General features: G+C 40.0%; 1 protein-coding gene across 8 annotated transcripts in view; it reads left to right on the top strand.

Moving 5' to 3' along the window:
* The window catches only part of FBXW11 (F-box and WD repeat domain containing 11), a 150,066-nt gene that overhangs the window by 114,691 nt on the left and 11,123 nt on the right, over positions 1-24,252 (top strand). For all 8 annotated transcript variants that reach the window (XM_003813987.7, XM_003813986.7, XM_003813988.7 and 5 more), the window contains 4 exons: positions 5,274-5,411; positions 18,822-18,940; positions 20,396-20,645; positions 23,937-24,055. In XM_003813987.7, the coding sequence (XP_003814035.1) occupies positions 5,274-5,411; positions 18,822-18,940; positions 20,396-20,645; positions 23,937-24,055 (626 nt within the window). The remainder of the gene's footprint in view (positions 1-5,273; positions 5,412-18,821; positions 18,941-20,395; positions 20,646-23,936; positions 24,056-24,252) is intronic.

Below are 24,252 nucleotides of genomic sequence, written 5' to 3'. Positions count from 1 at the left end.
TGATTGTTTTTTATTCTTACAACAAGGTGCATGTTATTATCTTTATAATAAGGGGAAACTGAGACTAAAAGAAGTTTTAGGACTTGCTGCATAGTTAAGTAGAAGAGGTGGGATGGGCTTTTAACTGAGGTCTGTCTAGCTCTATCCAGGCTGAGAGTTGTTTGTCATTTTCAGAGTGGAAAATAAAGGAAGTGAGGGAGAAAGAGGCATGTTTTATGCCTGCTGAATTTCAAGGTGGCCTTTGCCTCTTTCTCTAATTGTGTGAATACGCAGTGTCCTTGACTGTTTGTTGAAAAAAGGGTATGAGTTAAGATCTGATTAGTGGGCCCTGTTTTAGTCCAGTTATGGGAAAGTAGTAGGGTTTTAAGCACATTGCAGAAAGATAAACGACACTTGGAATGTCAAGTGGCTGTTTATGTCCCCCCTCCCTCCCCAGTTGCCTGTACATAGCTTCAGAGTCTCTTGAGTTGTTTCCCTTAGACTTTGCAAGGTTGCCAGTTCACAACACCTTTTTCTTTTTTTCCTTCTTCCTCCACCTCGACAGCTTGGCTTATGTGCCAGCTCCTGTAATCTGTACGTTCCCAGATTTGGCTCTGATGAGGAGAAAGGAAATGTTCATCTCTGAATCTGCGCTTCTACATTGACCCACCGAAAATTGGCTTAATTTTAAGGGAAAATAGAGAACCTGGCTTAGTGCAGCCAACTCCTGTTATTCAGGAAATGAGGATGTGAGAAATGGAGTCTGGGGAGAATAAATAAGTATTGTAAGCTTTCTGCGAAGGCTCATCTCGCCTGGGTGTTCTTGCCACACAGAGAGGGTTTAGAGGGCCTCTGAATTGAGAAGGAATTCCTAGAAAACCTGAGGCTCACTCCTAAAAGAAGCGGCCATATTCTCCTTTGCTGTCTAGAGTCTTAGTTGTTGCTGTTATTATTGTTGTTGTTACCATTAATGGTGGGCTGACTGCTGGATACTTTGCTACAAGTGATTTAATTTAATCCTCAAATTGTCAAAGCTGAGATTCTTACTTCAAAGCCCATGCTGCTTTCACTCTAGCGTGCCCCCAATTGTCTATTAACAGAGAGATAGGAGTTGTTATAACAGCCCTAGAGTTCTGGTATTCTGAACTTGGATTTTTCTCTTTTGCCATTTGAGTAGTGACAAACTCCTTCAAGTAATCTACCTTCTTCCTCTCTTCATTCATTGCATTAACGCCTCTGAAGTACTCTTCTTGGACAGACACTGGGAAGATGATGGTGTGTTGTATCACACCTTTTAATTAGCCACATTTTATTCAGGGAAAGTGGGGAGCTTTTTTGTGGTTTGCAAACCTGATATTAACATTGTCCTGACCAGAAAATGTCAAAACTTGCCCACCCACCCAGTTGTGTTTAGGCTTCTAAAAATAATGTTATTCCTCCATACTCAGACATCTGTTTTCACTCTATTGCCAATTTAAATGCCGCTGTATACTCTGTGTATCATGGCTACTTTCCCAGTATTTTGAAAATTTGCGCAGGGTAAGGGGATTTTACAAGTTCTCAAAAACATGAAATATTCCTCTACAGTAGCCATACCACATGATGGCTAAGTGAAATGATAGGTATCCATATAAAGAGGTGCACCTGTGTATGACCTCTGTTCCTGCTGCTGGCACTAAGGTAATAGTTGGATTCCATTTGAAGGCTGAGCCTCTTCCTGGGAATGGTTAGGGAAGGCTCAGGCTTATTAGCATTAAATATCAGCCTAGACTGAGACAACAATTTCTGGCAACTTTGTGAGAATATATGTATTTGTTGTTGCAGCCCACTTTTTTTTGGTTAACGTTTTCAACAACTGAAGAAGAACATAACTGCTACCATTTGCTGGCACCATAATGAGAACTTATATACATAATCTCATTTGAACCTTACAGTGGTTTTGAGGGAGTAGATATTACTCTTCCCATCTTTACAGCAGCGAGTCCTTTGCCAAAGTTACTACTTGACCTAGGTATTTTCTACCACAGTGGGCTACCTGCCAGTTTTAAAGGTCTGGTTTTTCTAGAAAAAAAAAAAAAAAAAAAAAAAAGACCTGGGTTATAAGCATTCAAGTAAGAGTCAAGGTTGTCAGACATCATGGGGGTAGTTTTTTAGGCCGGCGTAGTTGACAGGAAGTGCTGCTTTCTTGTGCAGGTGGCCTTGGGAATTGAGAAGAGGAGTTACCCAGGGCTGGTGCGCAGCAAAGCAATCAACTCCCTCATCTGGCTCCGTGTCTCTTTCGTGGCTTTTCAAAGCAAGCTACACTTTGGGATTCAAGAAACTAATGATTCTAAAACAGGCCTAGGCGAGGACTTTGTAAAATGACACATCAAGAATTGGTTGACAGGCGGAGCTTGCAGTGAGCCGAGATCGCGCCACTGCACTCCAGCCTGGGCGACAGAGCGAGACTCCGTCTCAAAAAAAAAAAAAAAAAAAAGAATTGGTTGACAAACTATTTCTTTTAAAATGCAGAAACTTATTTGAGAAAAGTAGGCTTTTTATAAGTGTTGAGAAGCTAAGCCATTTGCTAACATCTGTTCAACTTAGAATGAGAGTCTGGTATCTAGCAGAGCTTTTGAGAGGTCCTGTTCCCTAGCTCTTACTTGAGGGCTGGGGATAGAGGGTATAGCCCAGCCTTTAATGTTGTTGTCGTCCTCTGTCCAGACATCTCAGGGGACTGATGTATCACAGGCTGAGTATGTACCTGACCCTGGCTCCTCTGTGTAGTCTTCTCTGCTGCGTTTTCAGGGTTTTGGGTACAGTTAAAGATTGTAACCACATCACCCACTTCTAGGAAACATTTTAGAGCAGCGGGAGAGCATGGAGAAAATTCTTTTTGGTATAGAGATTCCCCCCCATCCCCTCTTTTAAATTAAAATAATTGTTTCCCCCTCAGACTCTCATGCGGTAGTAAATGTGCTTTTTCTAGTCATTGAAATATAGAGCATAACAAAGCTACTTACTGCTTCAGTGTCATTTTAAAGCAATTGTATACCTCTTAAACCTAAGAACAGCTTGATAACACTTGACATATATGTAAAGACATATTATGTATTCATCTCTGTCATACTTGTAATATGACATCATACATTCTGTAGCAACTCTGTGGGCCCCCAGAGGGTATAACGTGAACATTGGTAACTACTGCCAAGAGTCACTGGCCACAAATTAGACTTGTTACCAGTACATCTGCCTACTAAATCAGCATTTTCCTGGAGTGCTTAGCATGCTGAGATGGCACAGTCACTATCTAAAAATACATTGTTTCTCTAAATGATTCCATGCGTTGAGTTCTGCTTAAGAAATGCCTGTATTCTGGACCTCTTTTTAAAAAGTTGCTTATCCGGACAGATCTGTTGTCTACCTTGATAGAGGTAGCAGAGATGGTTGGGTTAGTTTTTTTTGTTTTTTGTTTTTTGTTTTTGGTTTTTTGTTTTTGGTTTTGAAGTGTGCTTTTGTATGTCTAATATTTTACCAAGTCACTAGAGATGATGACCCAGGCTAGGAAGTTCTGATTTGGTGGCAGATGGACAAATGAGTATTTCCCCTCTCCTGGCATCTCCATGGCACCTCCTTGTATCTCCTGAGCATTGGAAATATACCATCCTGCCCTCACGGATGTGTATGGGAGCTCCTTGAGGGAAGATACCGTATTTCCAGGACTCTTGCTGAGCACTGGGGCCACAAATGATGGAAATAATCGCTTTTTAAGTATACGTGTATCGATATCTCCAACCCTCCATTTCCTTTTCTATAAAATGCGAACAATGATTCCTGCTTCAGAGTCACGATTAAATTAGCTACAAAACATATAAAGTGAGTGGTATAGTGTTAGAAAAGCATAGTGCCTGGCACGTAGCTTTCAGTAAATTGTAACATTTTAGAGTGCACAGAAGGATACTATCTTCAAAATAAGAAGAAATACAGTTTGTTAGATGTCAGCAGAGCCAGTAATTAAGTACTCCTTCAACAAAGCAAATAATTAGACTTTTAGCTGTACAGAAATAATTAGCTACTCAGAGAGAAACTATATCCTGAACTGAAGTGTAACAGGTTATGGAAATGCCTGTTGTCCCCTAATTTCAAGGATCAGGAATTCAGACTTTAGTTACTCTTAGTAGAGACATTGTATCTTTTGAGCCTTAAAAAATCACTTATATCTACTACCAGAGGTTAGGTCTTCTGGTGCTCTGGGTATGACCTACTTCTTCACTAAACTTGTCCCAGTGTCTCAGGCTATAGAGCTCATTATCTCCCTTAAGTCCTGCAGCACTTAGAATTTTTATCACTCATTTGGCACTTTTGGAATTGTTACTGATCTTCTTACGTTCTGTGTGCACTGCCGCAAGAGGCAGGCCCATCCTGCTTTGTACGCATTGAATATGTTAGTAGCAAAAGCATGGGTTTGGAGTCGGAAAGAACCGAGTGTGATTTCCAGCTAGTCCGATTACTGATTTTGTGGCTGCAGGCAAATTAAACTCTGTTTTCTTGTTTGTAAAAAGGAAATAATAAGTACTTCCTTCCTTCCAAGGTTATTGTATGGATCATTTAACCAAATAAACTTAGTGTCTCTCTAGATCCAGACACCATGGGCCTAGATATTGGAGTGGTGCCTCCCTGAATGCAGTATGTCTCCTGTTGATCTTTTTATCCTCAGTGCCTAGCACACTATGTGGAATATATTGACATCTCAGCAAATGTTGCATGAATGATAAGAGGAATAAGAATCTAGGGCTAAAATGTACCATTTTTACTCTACAGAAACATTAGGAAGGTTAAAAATGATAAATAAAATTCTTCCTGTGTAGTTGGCTTATAGTAGTTGCTCACTATCTTTCCTCAGTGATCAAGACAATACTTTGTTTGGATATGTAGATTGTCAATATATGCTTAATGATGGTTTTTTAATTGGCATTAGGGAGCGACCCAGTGAGTTACTATTTATTTGCATGTTTTGGGTGCAAACGGCATTCTTTAAACATACTGAATTCTGTCTAGGCCAGTTTTTTCAAGCCCAGTCCAAAACTCATTGGAAATCCTATGACGGTTGCCAAATGGGCAGGGAAAGTTTAAGAAAAAACATTGTTGGGTTAATGTCTTACTTGGAAAAGAGCATGATCCTATCCACAGACAGTTATGCAAACCAAGATTGGGGTATCGGTGGTATGCTGTTTCTGGAAGCAACGCCAAAGTCTGAAACCTAATAGAGTAAGTTGATTCACAAAAACTCATCTCTTGCCTCCTTTTTTCCCTAGACTATAGAATCTAACTGGCGGTGTGGACGACACAACTTGCAGAGGATTCAGTGCCGCTCTGAAAATAGTAAAGGTGTCTACTGTTTACAGTACGATGATGAAAAAATTATCAGTGGCCTACGAGATAATTCTATTAAGGTGAATGACTGAATTTTTTATGTATTATTTTTAGAATCGTGGCTATGTGTTAGACACTAGATGTGACAATCTTTCCATTTACTCTAGATTGGTTTTTATCTCTTCCACTCAATCTTGGCAGCTCTCAGTGTAGTTCTAAAGAACTAGAGCCAGAGCATTTCCCCGAAACTAATACAAGACCCTGGATTGTCTCACTTCTTATCCTTCTCTAAGCACATTCACATTCTATATTCTGTATTAGGTGTAAATAGAAAATATCCCAGTATCACAGGGCTCTTAATTACTTTGCCAGCTGGTATTGGTAGTTTATAAACCAAAGGTGTTACCTTTTATGGTTCCTGAGAAGGGCTCAAATAATAATACCACAGAATGATAGAGCAACTTATATTGTTTTCATTAACTTTTCAGTAGTAGATAAACTGGATTATTTTTCCATGTTTAATCTGTTTGATGGCTGATCTGATCTGATTTTATTTTACATTGTTTCTATCTTATGTCCTCATATTTAAGAAAACATGTTTTTTAAACTTTGTAAAAAACATCATAACTTACAAACAGGGAAGTTTGCTCTTTTGTTGTGTAATTCTGTGAATTTTGATAAACACACAGACATGTATAACTGTTACAAAAATCACGATATGGAGCAGCTCTCTCATTCCCCCAATTCCCTTGTCCTGCCCATTTCTTATCCTGGGCTTTTCTGCCTCTTTCCTGTGCTTACCCATTCACCTGTTGAAGGATGTTTGTGTTGTTTCCAGTTTCTGACAATTATGAATAAAGCTACCATAATTATATACCTGTAGGTTTTTTGGGGAACATAAATTTTTAGTTCATTGGGTGAAAACTGAGGAGTGGGGTTACTGGCTCATATGGTAAGTGTATGTTTCACCTGCTAAGAAACTGCCCAGCTGTTCTCCAAAGTGCCTGTACCATTTCACATTCCCATCTACAGTGATGAGAGTTTTTTTTTTTTTTTTTTTTGAGACGGAGTCTCTCTCTGTCACCTGCCTCCTGGGTTCAAGCAATTCTCCTGCCGTCCTACCTCAGCCTCCTGAGTAGCTGGGACTACAGGCATGTGGCACCACGCCCAGCTAATTTTTTTGTTTTTAGTAGAGATGGTGTTTTGCCGTGTTGCCCAGGCTGGTCTTGAGCTCCTGACCTCAAGTAATGCGCCTGCCCCAAAGTGCAGGGATTACGGGCGTGAGCAGCCACCACACCTGGCCTGAGAGTTGCTTTTGTTCTGTATCCTTGTCAGCCCTTGATCATCTCAGTTTTTTTTGATACTAAGCCATTCTAATAGGTATGTGAACATACCTCATTTTGCTTTAAATTCACATTTCCCCAGTGATGATAGTGAGCATCTTTTTATGTGCTTACCTGCCATCTCTCTATTCTCTGGTGAAGTTTCTTTTCAGATCTTTTACCCATTTTAAAATGGGTTCTTTGTTTTTTTATTACTGAGTTTTTAGAGTTCTTTATGTAGTCTAGATACGTGCTTTGCTAGATATGTTTTGCATATATTTTTCCCAATTAGTGAGTTGTCTTTTCATTTTCTTTTTATTTAAAAAAATTTTTTTTTGAGACGGAGTTTTACCCTTGCCTGGGCTAGAGTGCAATGGCACGATCTCAGCTCACTGCAACCTCCGCCTCCCGGGTTTGAGCGATTATCCTGCCTCAGCCTCCCGAGTAGCTGGGATTATAGGCATGAGCCACCATGCCCAGCTACTTTTTTGTATTTTTATTAGATACAGGCTGGTCAGGCTGGTCTCAAACTCCCGACTTTAGGTGATCCACCTGCCCCGGCCTCCCAAAGTGCCCCGATTACAGGTGTAAACCACCATGCCTGGCCGTCTTTTCATTTTCTCATTTTCTTAATGATCTCTTTAATGGAGCAAAAGATTTTAATTTTTTTTTTTTTTTTTTTTGAGATGGAGTCTCACTCTGTCACCCAGGCTGGAGTGCAGTGGCATGATCTCGGCTCACTGCAACCTGCACCTCCTGGGTTCAAGCAATACTTGTGCCTTAGCTTCCCAAATAGCTGGGACTACAGGCATGAGCCACCATGCCCAGCTAATTTTTGTATTTTTAGTGGAGACGGGGTTTCACCATGTTGACCAGGCTGGTCTTGAACTCCTGGCCTCAGGTGATCTGCCTACCTTGGCCTCCCAAAGTGCTGAGATTACAGGCGTGAGCCACTGTACTTGACAGAAGATTTTAATTTTGATGAAGTCCAACTTACCAGTTTTTTCTTTTATGGATCATGCTTTCGATATTATATCCAAGAAGCCTTTCTCTGAGCTTCATGAATCTGTAAATTTACGTCTTTCATTCATTACATTTCAGAAGTCTTCAGCCATTATTTTTTCAAATATTTTTTTCTGTACCAATTTCTCCTTTCCTTCTGAGACTCTAATCACATAAATACTATATCTTTTGATATTGTTCCACATTGTTTTCAATCTTTGTTCCTCCCTTTTCTGGATAATTTCTGTTGGCCTATCTTCAAGTTGACTGAATTTTTCATCTCTTCATCTCTATTCTCCTGTTACCCTCCGCCCCATCAAGTGAGTTTTTAATTTCAGGTATGATATTTTACAGTTTCTATTTCTCTGCTGAGAATTCTCTCTTTTTTATTTACCTCAAGCACGTTTATCTTTATCCTGTGGAGTATAGAGTAGGTGCTTAACATCTTTAACCATGTCAGCATCTGGGTAACCTCCAGCTTGACATCTGTTGATTGTCCAGTCCCCTGAGATTGTTCATCTTTCTTGATTTTTGTATGCCAGGTAATTTAAACTAGTATTTTGGGCATTGTGGATATTATGTTGTAAAGACTGTGGGTCCTGTTATAATCCTCTGGACAATGTTTTTGGGTAAGTGTGTTTTTAAGCAGTTAGTCAACTTAATTGTGTTCAGAACACAAGTTCTGTCTTGACATCATCAGAGGGGTTGGGGGGATGGCTCTAATCTCTTTTCCACTGTTCAAAGCCTTTGCAATATGCCACTTTGCGTCTGTCATGGGCTTTCACTACTTAGAGGTTAATCTGAGGCTTCAGCAGTGCTTTAAATATCAGCTCATTGAGACAGCCTTTGCTGTGCTGGTTCAGTCTGTTCTGCGCATATACAGCTCAAGGGTAAGCCCAAGTCATGTGTTGTTTGGGTTCTTTTATTTCCAGTTCTTTCCTCTTGGATTTCCCTAAGTCTCTTCAGCCCATAAGGACACTTTTTTCCTTTTCCTCTGGCCAGAAAAATTGGGTCACTCTTGGAATTTTTTTATCTTTTCCATTGTTCTGCAGTGTGTCGTCATGACTGGAGCCATGAGCCCTGTGAGAGAAGAGAGAAAAGAAACCCCCAGGGATCTCTTTTTTTCCAGCCCCTCTGCCTAGAAAGAGGGATTTCTTTCAGAATTTTAGCTGCATGTTTTGCTATTTCACTGTATAGCTTCCTGGTCAGGGCCTGCCTTTGAGCAAAAGCCACAATAGGAAGAAAAGAGAAAAAGCCGGGTGTGGTGGCTCATGCCTGTAATCCCAGCACTTTGGGAGGCTGAGGCGGGTGGATCACTTGAGGCCAGGAGTTCAAGACCAGCCTGGCCAACATGGTGAAACCCTGTCACTACTAAAAATACAAAAAATTAGCTGGGCGTGGTGGTGGGCACCTGTAATCCCAGATACTCGGGAGGCTGAGGCATGAGAATTGCTTGAACCCAGGAGGCAGAGGTTGCAGTGAGCCAGGATCACACCACTGCAATTCAGAGCAAGACTCTGTCTCAATAAAAAATAAAAAAAAAGAAAGAAAACAGAAAACAACAAAGAAAAATAATGGCAAATTCACCCCCATGCAGATTGTTTCTTCACATTTTGACCCCTTGCCACATCTACCTGTTGTCCCCTCTTTCCCCTTACTTTTCAGAGTTCTTAACTAGTTTTTATCAGGAGTGTTTAGTTATAATCAACTGGAGAGATAGATTGTAGTGGGCTTTCTCCATCTTGGCCCTGTTTTCTGTTATTGTTCTATTTTGGGTGAAATAAAGCTTTTCTGCTTTTTTTTTTAATTTTTATTTTTTGTTTGTTTTTTAAAAAGTGAAATAGTGGAATTTTAGTAATTCAGCTACCTAGGTCAAACGCACTCTGAATTATAGAATATAAGAAACTGTTCTGTTGGTTTCCTATATGTATGGCAGTGTTTGCCAAAAGATATTCTGTGGATGTGAATCTAGAGGATGTTGGCAGGCATTCTAGGCAGAGAATAATGCCCTCCAAGGAAGTTTAGGTAACACTGCATGCTGTGTCTCCAGCTTAGAAATTCACAGGATACAGTAGCATATAAAGGCTCTGAGAATGCCTACAATAGAGACAGACACCCAGTGTTTCCCAAGTTCCAAAACTTATTTGACCACGGAACTCTATTTTTAATTTTTTTTTCTTACTTTTTGAGACAGAGTCTCGCTCTGTCGCCCTGGCTGGAGTGCAGTGGCATGATTTCGGCTCACTGCAACCTCCACCTCCTGGGTTCAAGTGAGCGATTCTCCTCCCTCAGCCTCCTGAGTAGCTGGGACTACAGGTGCCTGCCACCAGGCCTGGCTAATTTTTTGTGTTTTTAGTAGAGATGAGGTTTCGCTATGCTGGCCAGGCTGGTCTCAAACTCTTGACCTCAAATGATCCTCCTGCCTCGGCCTACCAAAGTGCTGAGATTACAGGTGTAAACCACTGCTCCTGGCCCACCGAACTCTATTTTTATATATACTTGATAGCCCTAACCTGTGGCTACCAGTATACTCTAGAAAGTGTGACATATGCTACTATTTAATACTGGTAGTTTTTCTTTTTTTCTATCAATATATCATTTTATTTTATTATTTATTTATTTATTTTTAATTATAGTTTAAGTTTTAGGGTACATGTGCACAACGTGCAGGTTTGTTACATATGTATACATGTGCCATGTTGGTGTGCTGCACCCATTAACTCTTCATTTAACATTAGGTATATCTCCTAATGCTATCCCTCCCCCCTCCCCCAACCCCACAACAGGCCCCAGTGTGTGATGTTCCCCTTCCTGTGTCCAAGTGTTCTCATTGTTCAATTCCCACCTATGAGTGAGAACATGCGGTGTTTGGTTTTTTGTCCTTGCGATAGTTTGCTGAGAATGATGGTTTCCAGCTTCATCCATGTCCCTACAAAGGACATGAACTCATCATTTTTTATGGCTGCATAGTATTCCATTTTCTTAATCCAGTCTATCATTGATGGACATTTGGGTTGGTTCCAAGTCTTTGCTATTGTGAATAGTGCTGCAATAATACTGGTAGTTTTTCTTTAAGGAATAGTTAAGAATGGTTTATAACAACTTTGTCAAAGCATAGTCTGGCTGTGGGCTTGGAATTCATTTACACTAGATGTGTTTTCTAAAGAATTCTCTTAATTGTGGCACATCCATTTGACTTAATAAGACATAGAATAGTAGAGCAGAAGTGCGCTTTGAAGAGATTATCTAGACCAGTGGTTGGAAACCTTTTTTTTGCCCTATTCTGCACCAATCCTTGATCACTAATCACTTTAAAAAATAACTCAGGTTCCATTAGGTCAGAAGTTAAAAGCAAGCTTTGCTATTGTAGATATTATATTTCAGTGTCTACATCATTTATAAAATCTTGTTCACTTGCAGTAAACTGTAGAGTCACTACAAATTATGATAGTATTGTACATGTCAAGAAATAGGTGCACAGAGTCTATTTTAAATAGTTCAATCTTTGAAAACATTCTCATCTCCCATTAAATATCAACAATATTGATAACTTGGGAACACTGGAAAGATTAAAAGAAGGGAGTGGGTTTGGTACGTAAGAAGTTGCTACTTGTCCTGACAACAAGTAAAAATCTGAACAAACTGAAAAATCAACCATTCTACTTAGATTCATAAGAGAAGTGAGGTCACAGGAGAAGCTGCTGCCCCACAAATTGGAGAGACAGGCAAATACAGAGAATCATAACTCACTGGAGCAGAAACATCCGGGAGAACCAGTGCCTGGGTAGGGTAACCTGAACCGTAATTGAAAAATTGCTGGAGGCTCAGTGTGGGACAAGTCTGAGAAATATAAACTGAGGAGGACCCAGTCATCAGGCTCCCCACCACACTTTTGTGAGTTTTACCTGCAAGAGCTCTACCAGATTCTCTCAGTGATTATCCCAGAAAAATCTCCTTGTGTTTCCAGCAGCGGGAAGGGAAAAGAAACTTTTAAAACTATACTAGGTTATTCTGTACTTCTTGATAAGGTCTACCTTCAGTAGAAACTGCTTAGCCAGAGCCTAAAGTGCTGAGATTTTATAGAACCTGACTGACCTGGGGAAGGGAAATACACAACTCCAGCCCCCTCATCCATTTGGTCACGCATAAAGGGGTGAGGAAGAACTGAGAAGTACTTGTGAAGTCTAGAGGTACAGGCTCACTAAAAGACTCAGACCTAGTCGTGGAACTATAGAACGCTTCCCTTCTTGAAGGCCTGTTTATAGCATTTCCTTTTGATTAATGTACACAAATCAGTAGCTCTTCTGTAAACCAACAGTGACCAAGAGGAGAATCACATCAAGAACTCAACCTCTTTTACAATAGCTGCAAAAAAATAACATACTTAGGAATATACCTAATCAAGGAGTCAAAAGACCTCTACAAGGAAAACTACAAAACACTGCTGAAAGAAATCATAGATGACACGAACAAATGGAAACACATCCCATGCTCATGGATGGGTAGAATCAATATTGTGAAAATAACCATACTGCCAAAAGCAATCTACAAATTCAATGCAGTCCCCGTCAAAATATGACCTAATACGAAAACCAGGAAAGGACATAACCATTCCTTTCACATTCTTCACAGAATTAGATAAAACAATTCTAAAATTCACTTGGAACCAAAAAAGAGCCCATGTAGCCAAAGCAAGACTAAGCAAAAAGAATAAATCTGGAGGCATCACACTACCTGATTTCAAACTATACTATAGTGCTATAGTCACCAAAACAGCATGGTACTGGTACAAAAATAGGGATATAGACCAATGGAACAGAATAGAGAACCCAGAAATAAACCCAAATACTTACAGCCAACTGATCTTTGATAAAGCAAACAAAAATATAAAAGTGGGGAAAGGACACCCTTTTCAACAAATAGTACTGGGATAATTGGCAAGCCACATACAGGAGAATGAAACTGGATCCTCATCTCTCACCTTATACAAAAATCAACTCAGTGTGGATTAAGGACTTTAAACCTAAGACCTGAAACTAGAAAAATTCTGGGAGATAACATTGGAAAAACCCTTCTAGACATTGGCTTAGGCAAGGATTTCATAACCAAGAACCAAAAGCAAATACTACAAAAACAAAGATAAATAGCTGGGACCTAATTAAACTAAAGAGCTTTTGCCCAGCACAAGGAACAGTTAGCAGAGTAAACAGCCCACAGAGTGGGAGAAAATCTTCACAATCTGTACATCTGACAAAGGACTAATATCCAGAATCTACAATGAACTCAAACAAATCAACAAGAAAAAAACAAACACAATGAACTCAAACAAATCAACAAGAAAAAAACAAACAATCCCATCAAAAAGTGGGCTAAGAACATGAACAGACAATTCTCAAAAGAAGATATACAAAATAGTCAATATACATATGAAAAAATGCTCAACACAGGAAAAAATGCCCGACAAACATGATAAAATGATCAGAGAAATGCAAATCAAAACCACAATGTGATACCACCTCCTGCAAGAATGGCCATAATAAAAAAATCAAAAAACAGTAGATGCTGGCATGGATATGATGAACAGGGAACACTTCTACACTGCTGGTGGGAATGTAAACTAGTACAGCCGCTATGGAAAACAATGTGGAGATTTCTTTTTCTTTTATTTTTTTTTATTATACTTTAAGTTTTAGGGTACCTGTGCTCAACGTGCAGGTTTGTTACATATGTATACATGTGCCATGTTGGTGTGCTGCACCCATTAACTCGTCATTTAATGTTAGGTATATCTCCTAATGCTATCCCTCCTGCCTCCCCACACTTGGGCCTGTTGTGGGGTGGGGAGATTTCTTAAAGAACTAAAAGTAGAACTACCATTTGATCCAGCAGTCCCACTACTGGGTATCTACCCAGAGGAAGAGAAGTCATTATTTAAAAAAGACACTTGCACATGGATGTTTATAGCAGCACAATTCACAATTGCAAAATTGTGGAACCAACCCAAATGCCCATCACTCAACGAGTGGATAAAGAAACTGTGACTGATATATATATGATGGAATACTATGCAGCCATATAAAGGAATGAATTAACAGCATTTGTGGTGACTTGGATGAGATTGGAGACTGTTATTCTAAGCAAAGTAACTCAGGAATGGAAAACCAAACATCATATGTTCTCACTGTTATGTAAGAGCTAAGCTATGAGGACGCAAAGGCATAAGAATGATGCATTGGACTTTGGGGACTTGGGGGGACGAGTGGGAGGGGGGCAAGGGATAGAAGACTACAAATATGGTGCAGTATATACTGCTTGGGTGATGAGTGCACCAGAATCTCACAAATCACCACTAAAGAACTTAGGTAACCAAATACCACCTGTACAATAGCTTATGGAAAAATAAAAAAATAAAATCAATAAAAAAAGAAAGGCTAGAAATTAATACAATGTCCAATCATACCACAGTGGATATAAACTAGAAATCAGTAAAAAAAAAGAAGCTGGAAAAATTCCTAAATACTTTAAGGTTACATAACATAATTCTAAATAGCACATGGATCAAAGAAGAAATCTCAAGAGAAATTTTAAAAATATTTTGAGGCTGGGCACAGTGGTTCACGTCTGTAATCCCTACACTTTGGGAGGCTGAGGTGGGAGGATTGCTTGAGCCCAGAAGTTTGAGACAAGCCTGGGAAACATAGGGAGACCCTGTCTCTACAAAAAAATTAAAAAACATTAGCTGGGCATTGTGGCATGCGTCTGTAGTCCCAGCTACTCAAGAGGCTGAGGTGGGAGGATCACCTGAGCCCGGGAGGTCAAAGGCTGCAGTAAGCTGTGATTGTGTCACTGTATTTCAGCCTGAGTGACGGTGTGAGACTTTCTCTCCCTCCTCCTTAGCTGTGTGTGTGCACATGTGTGCATGTGTGGGTGGGTGTAACTAAATGAAAATGAAAGCCCAAGTTATCAAAATCTGTGGGATGCAGTGAAAGCTTAGAATTTTATAGTATTGAGTGCATATATTAGAAAAAAGACTAAAAATCAGTCATCTAAGCTTCCACCTTAGGAAACTAGAAAAAAAACAGTTTAAATCCGTAGTAAGCAGAATAAAAGAGTTAATGAAAAGTAGGGCAGAGATCAATGAAATTGATAACAGGAAATCCATAGAAATAGGTAAGGAAACCAAAAGATGTGTCTTTGAAAAGATGAGTAAAATTGATAATTACGTTAGCTATGCTAACATAGAAAAAAAAGGACTCAGATTCCTAATATTGAAATGAAAGAGGAGACATCACTATAGCTCTCATGAGCGTTAAATGAATAATAAAATAATATGAACAACTCCCTGTTTACAAATTTGATAATTTATATGAAATGAATTAATTCCCTGAAAGACACAGTCTTCCAAAATTGACATAAAAACAAATAGGTAATCTGAATAGGCCTTTATCTGTTGAAGAAATTGAGTCAATAATTAATTACTTTCCAAAACAGCACCAGGCCCAGATGAGTTACTGGTGAATTCTGTCAAACATTTAAGTAAGAAATTACACCAGTTCTCTACAATCTCTTCCAGAAGATAGAAGAAGAGAGAATATTTCATCACTCATTCTATGAGGCCATCGTTACCTTAGTACTAAACTACATGAAGACATTCAAAGAAAACCACAGACCAATATCTTCATGTTTAACCTTCAAAAATCAATTAATGTAATCCATCATATCAATAAGCCAAAGAAGAAAATCACGTCAATAGATGCAGAAAAGGCGTTTGACAAAATTGAACACTCTTTCGTGATAAAAACCCTTAGTAAACTATGAATAGAGGGGAACTTCCTTAACTTGATAAAGAGTATCTACAAAAAGCCTATAGCTAACGTCACACACAGTGCTGAGAAATGTGAAACTTTTCCACTAAGGTCAGGAATAAGACAAAGATGTCCCCACTCACCACTATGTTTCAACATTGTATTAGAACTCCTAGATAACACACTAAGACAAGGTATACAAATTGAGAAGGAAGAATTAAAACTGTCTTTGCTTGTAGATGACATGATTGTAGAAAAAAATGAAAGCATCAACAAAAAAAACCTCCTAGAACTAATAAATGATTATAGCAAGTTTGCCGGATACAAGGTTAATATACATAAGTCAGTTGCTTACCCATATACCAGCAATGAACAAGTGGAATGTGAAATTAAAAACACAATAACATGGCTGGGCGCGGTGGCTCACGCTTGTAATCCCAGCACTTTAGGGAGGCCGAGGTGGGTGGATCATCTGAGGTCAGGAGTTTGTGACCAGCCTGGCCAACATGGTGAAACTCCGTCTCCACTAAAAATACAAAAATTAGCCGGGTGTGGTGGTGGGCGCCTATAGTCCTGCTACTCAGGAGGCTGAGGCAGGACAATAGCTTGAACCTGGGAGGCGGAGGTTGCAGTGAGCCGAGATCGCGCCATTGCACTCCAGCCTGGGTGACAGAGTGAGACTCCATCTCAAAAAACACAATAACATTTATATTAGCACCCCCCCCCACCAATGAAATACTTAGATATAAATCTAACAAAATATTTATAAGATCTATGTGAAGAAAACTATAAAACTGATTAAAGAAATCAAAGAACTAAATAAATGGGGAGAGATATTTCATGCTCATGGGTAGGAAGACTATTGTGAGGATGTCAGTCATTTCTTCCCAAATTGGTCTGTAGGTTCAATGCAGTCTCAATCAAAATCCCAGCAAGTGATTTTGTGGATATCTACCAGCTGACTGTAATGTTTATATGGACAAGCAAAAACCAGCATGAGACTGAAGTAGAATAAAGACAGAGGACTAACACTACCCTACTTGAAGAATTACTGTAAAACTGCAGTCATCACAGTGGTGTGGTGCTGGCAACAGAATGGACAGCTAGATCCATGGAACAGAATAGAGAGCCCAGAAATATATACCTTCATAAATATAGTCAGCTGATCTTTTACAAAGGAGCAAAGACAATACAGTAGAGAAAAGATTGTGTCTTCAACAAATGGGGCAGAAGCAATTAGACACCATATTGCCTCCCTTACCCTTAAACAGTCTAGACATAGATCCTATATACTTCACAAAAATTAACTCAAAATGGATTAAAGACCTGACTGTAAAACACAAAATCTTAAAATTCACAGAATGTAACATAGGAGAGAATCTAGATGATCTTGAATTTGTTGATGACTTTTTAGATATAATACCAAAGCCATGACCCATGAAAGAAAGAATTAATAAGCTGGACTTTGTTAAAATTAAAAATTTCTGCTCTGTGAGAGACATTGTCTGGAGAATGAAAAAACAAGCCACAGACTAGAGAAAATGTATGCAAAAGACATACAAAGAACTCTTGAATTTCAGCAGTAAGAAAAAAAACAATTAGCTTAACCTGATTTTTTAAAATAAGGCATAGACCTTAACAGACATCTCACCAAAGAAGGATATACAGATGGCATATTATAAGTATGTGAAAAGATGTTACACATTGTAAGTCATCAGAGAAATGTGAATTATAACAGTGAGACACTACTACACACCTGTTAGCATGGCCAAAATCCAGAACACTGACAACACCCAATGCTGGCGAGAATGTGGAGCAATAGGAACAGGAACTTTCATTCATTGCTGTTGGAAATAGAAAATAGTACAGCCACTTCAGAAGGCAGTTTGGCATTCTTACAAAACTAAACATACTTTTACCATATATACCACTTAGTATTTACACAACAGAATTGAAAACTTAGGTCTACACAAAAACCTGCACCCAGATGTTTATGGCAGCTTTATCCATAATTGCCCAAACTTGGAAGCAACCAAGGTGTCCTTCAGTAGGTGAATGGATAAATAAACTGTAGTACATCTAGACAGTGGGATAATTTTCAGCACTAAAAAGGAATGTATATCAAGCCATGAAAAGACAGGGAGGAACCTTAAGTGTGTATTACTGTGTGAAAGAAGCCAATCTAAAAAGGCTACATACTGTATGATTCCAAATCTGTGACATTCTAGAAAAGACAAGTCTATGGAGGCAGTAAAAGAAGCGAGAAAAGGAACACTCAGAGTGTGAAAACAACTGTTCACAACATTTTACCTCCTTTAATCCTTTCTTCCTTTTCTAAAATATACATAGTCATTGTGTCACTTTATAGATAATTTTTGTTCTGATTTTTAAAATGCTTAACTTTGTAATAAAGCATGATATTTTCTCATTAAACACTTCATAGTTTACTTTGAGACTTTTATGAAATGCTGGACATTTCATTTTCCACTTTTTGTTTTTGTAAACATAGGGGTATGCATTTGTAAAACGTCTTAATAGACGTTGTCATGTTGCTTTCCAGAGAGTGAGCCAATTCTTTTTTATTAATATTTTTATGAGACATAAAAATAAAATGACAAAGCAGAGTCCTGCTTTGTTGCCCAGGCCGGAGTACAGTGGTGTGATTATGGCTCACTGCAGCCTTGCCTTCTGGGCTCAAGCAATTCTGTCACCTCAGCCTCCTGAGTAGTTGGGACTACAGGCACACACACCACCACACCTGGCTAATTAAAACACACACACACACACTCTCTCTCTTACACACACACACACACACACACTCTCTCTCTCTCACACACACACACATACACACACATACACACACACTCTCTCTCTCTTACACACACACACACACACACACACACACACACACACACTCTCTCTCTCTCTCTCTCTCTCTCTTATGGAGATTGGCTTGGTATGTTGCCCAGGCTGGTCTTTTAACTTCTGGGCTCAAGCGATCCTTCTGTCTCGGCCTCCCAAAATGTTGGGATTATAGGCATGAGCCACAGCACCCTGTCAGTGAGCGAATTCTTTTCACAGATTTTATTTTTAAGAAGTCCCCTTTATGAGGCTGTTGATAAGTATACTGAGATCAATAGCTAAGGGTTCAAATTAAGCAAAATAGCACATCTATCCTAGTAGTTAATCACTATTGTCTGTATTCCTTCTTGTCATTTCTTACCTGTTTGATATTCAGTGTTTCTTATTTACTGTAACCCAAGTGTGTTTTATTTTATAATCAGAACATAAGGTGGGACAGTAACATTCATCAAAATATAGTATAATTAATCATCGTTTGTGGCTAATCTTGTCTCAATAGATATGGGATAAAAGCAGCCTGGAATGTTTGAAAGTGTTAACAGGACACACAGGCTCTGTCCTCTGTCTGCAGTATGATGAGCGTGTCATTGTAACCGGCTCTTCAGATTCTACGGTGAGGTGAGTGATCTGGCTTCATTGTTCTTAACTTGTAAGCCTTCCCTGAGAAAGTCTGAGATTGACATCCTCCTCTGGGAGAGGCATACACAAACTTACATTTTTACATGCTGTATTTCAAACTACTTTTATTGTAGACATGTTTGCGCAAATTACGCAGGAAAGCTAATTTTTGTTTAGGGTGTTCTGTTCCTATTGCTGTTCATTGTAGAGATGACAACATGCTTTCCTGTAAGAGCATATACCAAGTATTAGGCTGGCTTTCTTCTTTTGGTTATGTGGTCCAGAGCAGAGAGGAGACACTCACTTCCAGGAGTCACTCCTGGACTCTTTCGCCACCCCTGCTTGAAGCATGCTTAGTATCCTCTCCTGGACTCAGTGCTTCCGTACCCCTGCTTCTGCCAGAGATCATGTCTCAGCCTCAGAGGCCTGAGTCTTTCCCCCTCTGCCCTATGTGAACTTGTCCTCTTAGGAGATGAGGGTTACAGAAAAGCCGTGATGTGGAAATGCTGCTTCCAGATCCCTGGATGTACAAAGCAGTTGGGAGACCCTGGCTTTGTCCATAAAGCAGCTGGGTAAAGAAGTGGATGTGGTGATTGATGAGGCATCATGACTTACCCAGTTTGCAGTGGATAAATGATAGACTCAGAGGCCTGTCAGAGGTCAACAAGAACTAAGCTTGGAACCATTCTCAGTTCTTCAGCCAACAAGCCTCCTTCTTCCTGTCATCTCAGACTCAATACAAAATCTACTATCTAGAGGAATCATCTTTTGCCATCAGCACGAGCCTGCAAACACCATCCCTAAATACCTGACTGCTAAATATACCTAAACTCGGGCAGAGCCAGAATTAGCCACCTTTTCTGAAACCGTCTCAGCACTTCTCAGCAAATAAAGAAATTGCTTTTAGGGGTCCCTTTTAATCATGTCCTTAGGTTCATTAAGAATAGACCCTGTCTTACTCCATTTGTATTGCTATAAAGGAATACCCGAGGCTGGGTAATTTATAAAGAAAAGGGGTGTATTTGACTCATGGTTCTGCAGGCTCTGCAAGAAGCATGGCACCAGCATCTACTTCTGATGAGGGCTTCGAGCTACTTCTACTCATGGCAGAAGGCAAAGGGGAGCCAGCATGTGCAGATCACATGTGAGAGAGAAGCAAGAGAGAGGGAGGAGGTGCTAGGAGGCTCTTTTCAACAACCTGTTCTCTCAGGAACTAAGAGTGAACTCCCTCCTATGAGAATGGCACCAAGCCATTCATGAGTGATACACCACCATGACCCAAAACATCTCCTGCCAGGCCCCACCTCCAACATTGAGGATCAATTTCAACATGAGATTTGGTAGAGTCAGACAAACTATATCCAAACCATTGCAGACCCAGACAGAGCTCAGATACCAGAATCATTTCCTGGCTGTCTCCATAATTAAGCATCATGCTTTTCTCTTCTCTCCTAGAGTGTGGGATGTGAACACGGGTGAAGTTCTTAACACATTGATCCACCACAATGAGGCTGTACTGCACTTACGCTTCAGTAATGGACTGATGGTGACCTGTTCCAAGGACCGCTCCATTGCTGTGTGGGACATGGCTTCTGCGACCGACATCACTTTACGCCGTGTCCTGGTTGGCCACCGGGCTGCCGTCAATGTAGTAGACTTTGACGACAAGTACATCGTGTCTGCCTCTGGTGACAGGACCATCAAAGTAAGTATGTCTGCAGTCATAACCCTACCTGTTCCTGTCCCTTTTAGAACAGAGACAAAGCAGAGGTGGCTTATACCAACCTGGTACCTGGCAAGATCTTTATTCTCCTCTGTGCTTATGAACCCTTGAGGCCATCCCACTCTGTATATCTGTACAGTTGTAGGCAAGGTAGGAGGAAAAGCCATGGGTCCAGAAGAGAGAACAGTCTTCCGTTTCATGACATGAAATTCTTGATCACCTTTTTAAGGGGAAGAGTGCTAACGTGTTGATCATGTATTGTGTGTTGGGAGCTTTACATTATGGTCTCAGTTAACACTCAGCACTTTTAAGGTAGGTGTGGCCCCATTTTACACATCTGGCTCAGAGAGTAAAGGATTGTGTTGGTGATCATCACAGCTAGTTAGTGGCAGAGCTTAGATGTTTTATTTATTCACCTAATTTTGAGGACTTGCAGTGTGGTGGACTCTGGGCCGGATGCTAGGGATATGATGATGAAGAAGACATGTCCTTGCCTTCAAGAAGCTTAGCATGCGGTGAAGGGGGAGGCAGACTTGTAACAAGGAGTTGAAGTCTAGGGTGATCCCTAGGATATGGTAAATGCAGTCCTGATTCCAATATCTCAGCTAACTTTTTTGAATTTTAGCTTTCCTATGCTTTTATAACATCTTTACCGAGATATAGTTTCCATGCCATAAGATTGAACATTTTAAAGGGTGTAATTCCGTGGCCTTTAGTACATTTGCAGCATTCTATAACATTACCATTGTCTAGTTCCAGAACATTTTCATCGCGCTCTAAAACCCTCACACTCATTAGCAGTCAGCCTGTGTTTCTTCCCAGTCCCTGGTGATCACTCATCTACCTTCTGTCTTGGGATTGGACTGTTCTAAACACTTCATATAAATGGAAGAATACCTTATGTGGCCTTTTATTTCTCGCTGCTTTCACTTAGCATAATGTTTTCAAGGTTCATCCATGTGCTTTGTAGCATGTATCATCAGCTTTGTCCCTTCTTTTTTTTTTTTTTTTTTTTAAAGTACAGATGGGGTCTTGCTTTATTGCCCAGACTAGTCTTGGACTCCTGTGCTCAAGCAGTCCTTGGCCTCCCAAAGTGTTGGGATTACAGGCATGAGCCACCACACCCAGCCAGTACTTTGTTGCTTCCAGTGGCTGAATAAAATTTCATTGTTCATCTGTTTATTAGTTGATGGACATTTTAGTTGTTTCTATTTTTTTGACTATTACAAATGATGCTGTTATAAATATTAGTGTAGAAGTTTTCATGTTTTTAATTTTCTTAGGATGGTAACTCTGTGTTTAGCTTTTTTTTCCTTTTGAAGACAGGGTCTCACTCTGTCACCCAGGCTGGAGTGCAGTAACACAGTCATGGTTCGCTTCAGCCTTGACCTCCTGGGCTCAAGCAGTCCCCCAGCTCAGGGACTCCTGAGGCTCCCACCTAAGCCTCCCAGAGTAGCTGGGAGTACAGGCACTACCAGGCCCGGCCCTTTTTTTTTTTTTTTTTTTTTTTTTGTAGAGACCAGGTCTCACTTTGTCGCCCAGGCTTGTGTTTAGCATTTTGAGGAACTGCCAAACTGTTTTCCAAAGGCGCTGCACCATTTTACAGTCCTGCCAGTGGTATATGAGGGTTTCAGCTTGCTCAGAAGAACCTCCTTTTCATAACCAGCACTGGATAGCACTCTTATACCTAGCCCCACAAATCACGAAGTGTGTAGCATCAGGCTTTGCATTGGATAGCTGGGAAGCTAAACAACTAGGATTTATATGCGGCAACTTATTCCCACAGTCACACCAATTGGTATGAGACCAGTGCCTGGAAGTTGAGAGGGTTTGAGCTTTATTACAAAATAGCTGTTTCATAATATCAGCATGGAGGATTTCTCATATCCTTGCCAACACTTCCTATTATTTGTCTCTTGTATTATATCTGCCCTAGTGAGTGTGCAGTGGTACTCTGTGGTTTTGCTTTGCATTCCCTTGTTACTGATGATGCTAAACAACTTGTTGTATGCTTATTGGCCATTTGTGTACCTTCTCTGGAGAAATGTCTATTTAAATCTTTTGCCAACTTTAAAAATTGGTAATTTGCCTTTTTATTATTGAGTTATAAGTTCTTTATATATTCTGGACACAAGTCCCTTATCAGATACATGATTTGCAAATATTTTCTCCCTTTCTGTGAGTTGTCTTTTTACTTTTTTGATGGTGTCCTTTGATGCACAAATGATTTTAATTTTGATGATGTTCAATTTATCAAGACTTGTATAGTTTCAGTGCTTATGTGTAGGTCCTTGATCCATTTTGAGTTAAATTTTTGTTTAAGGTATGAGGTAGGGGTCCAGTGCCATTCTTTTACTTGTGGAGATCTATTTATCTATCCCATTCAGCTACAAATGCAGCTGGTAAGATAATTCAGGGCACTCTGGTTGCTGTGTGTCTCCTTATTTGTCTAATAATATGTTTAGCTGTCTATGAACATCTAAGTCAGATACCACAAAAGAGGGGATTATTTATTCTGCATACGTACAATTAGAAGTAATGTGTCAAAACAAATGGAGCTGTTCCAGAAAATATGCTGGAAAAGAGGATGATATGAAAGGTGAGACTTTTTGTTTGTTTTTTGAGACAAAGTCTTGCTTTGTCACCCAGGCTGGAGTGCAGTGGCACAAACACAGCTCACTGCAGCCTCAACCTGCTGGGCTCAGATGATCCTTTCACCTCAGCTCCCTGAGTAGCTGGGACCACAGGTGCATGCTGCCATGCCCAGCTAATTTTATTTTTTGTAGAGATGGGGTTTCACTATTTTGCCCAGGCTGGTCTCGAACTCTTTAGCTCAAGCAATTCTCCTGTCTCAGCCTCCCAAAGTGCTAGGATTAGGTGTGAGCCACCGTACCCAGCTGGAAGCTTTTTTATTACATTAGCTCCATGGGATTTGAAATGTCAGCTGGTGTAAAAACATAAAATCTGGCCCAAACTCTTTCCTCCAGGTAAATGAGCGTTTGAACCATCCAGGAGATGTTCTCTTTGTAAAGATCTCAAAGACTGGAGACTTCACTTCCCTCCGTGTTTCATTCCAGTGTTATTACTCAGCAGCCAAGAAAATTTTATGCTGTCTAGTCTGCCCCCCAGCCTCCCAACTTTGAGTTAGAGGACACCGTATTTTATAATCACATATTTGGGTCATTCTCAGAAGCTCTGTCTTTTTAAGAAAGGTATATTGTGGGAGGACTTTCCTGTGTTCATTCTTTAAAATACTGTTAATTTGTTATACAGGTCTGGAGCACGAGCACCTGTGAATTTGTTCGTACTCTCAATGGGCACAAGCGAGGCATTGCCTGTCTCCAGTACAGGGATCGCCTGGTTGTTAGTGGATCATCAGATAATACCATTAGGTGGGTAGAAGTTGGTGTGCTGACAGAGCAGACTGATTTTTGCCACATTGTTGACTCATCTCCTAGTTCTAATGCTCAAAACAACTCAGGGTAAATGGGATGTTTCAGATAAGAAAGCTTTAGGTAACTTTTAGAAATGTATTTGGCTCTGTATACTCAAGTGGGAAAACCGTGTGTGCCCTGGGTGTTCTTCCAAG

Source organism: Pan paniscus, chromosome 4, assembly GCF_029289425.2.
Source record: "Pan paniscus chromosome 4, NHGRI_mPanPan1-v2.0_pri, whole genome shotgun sequence".
NCBI classification, from domain to species: Eukaryota; Metazoa; Chordata; class Mammalia; order Primates; family Hominidae; genus Pan; species Pan paniscus.
This window is presented reverse-complemented; position numbering and strand designations above follow the sequence as displayed.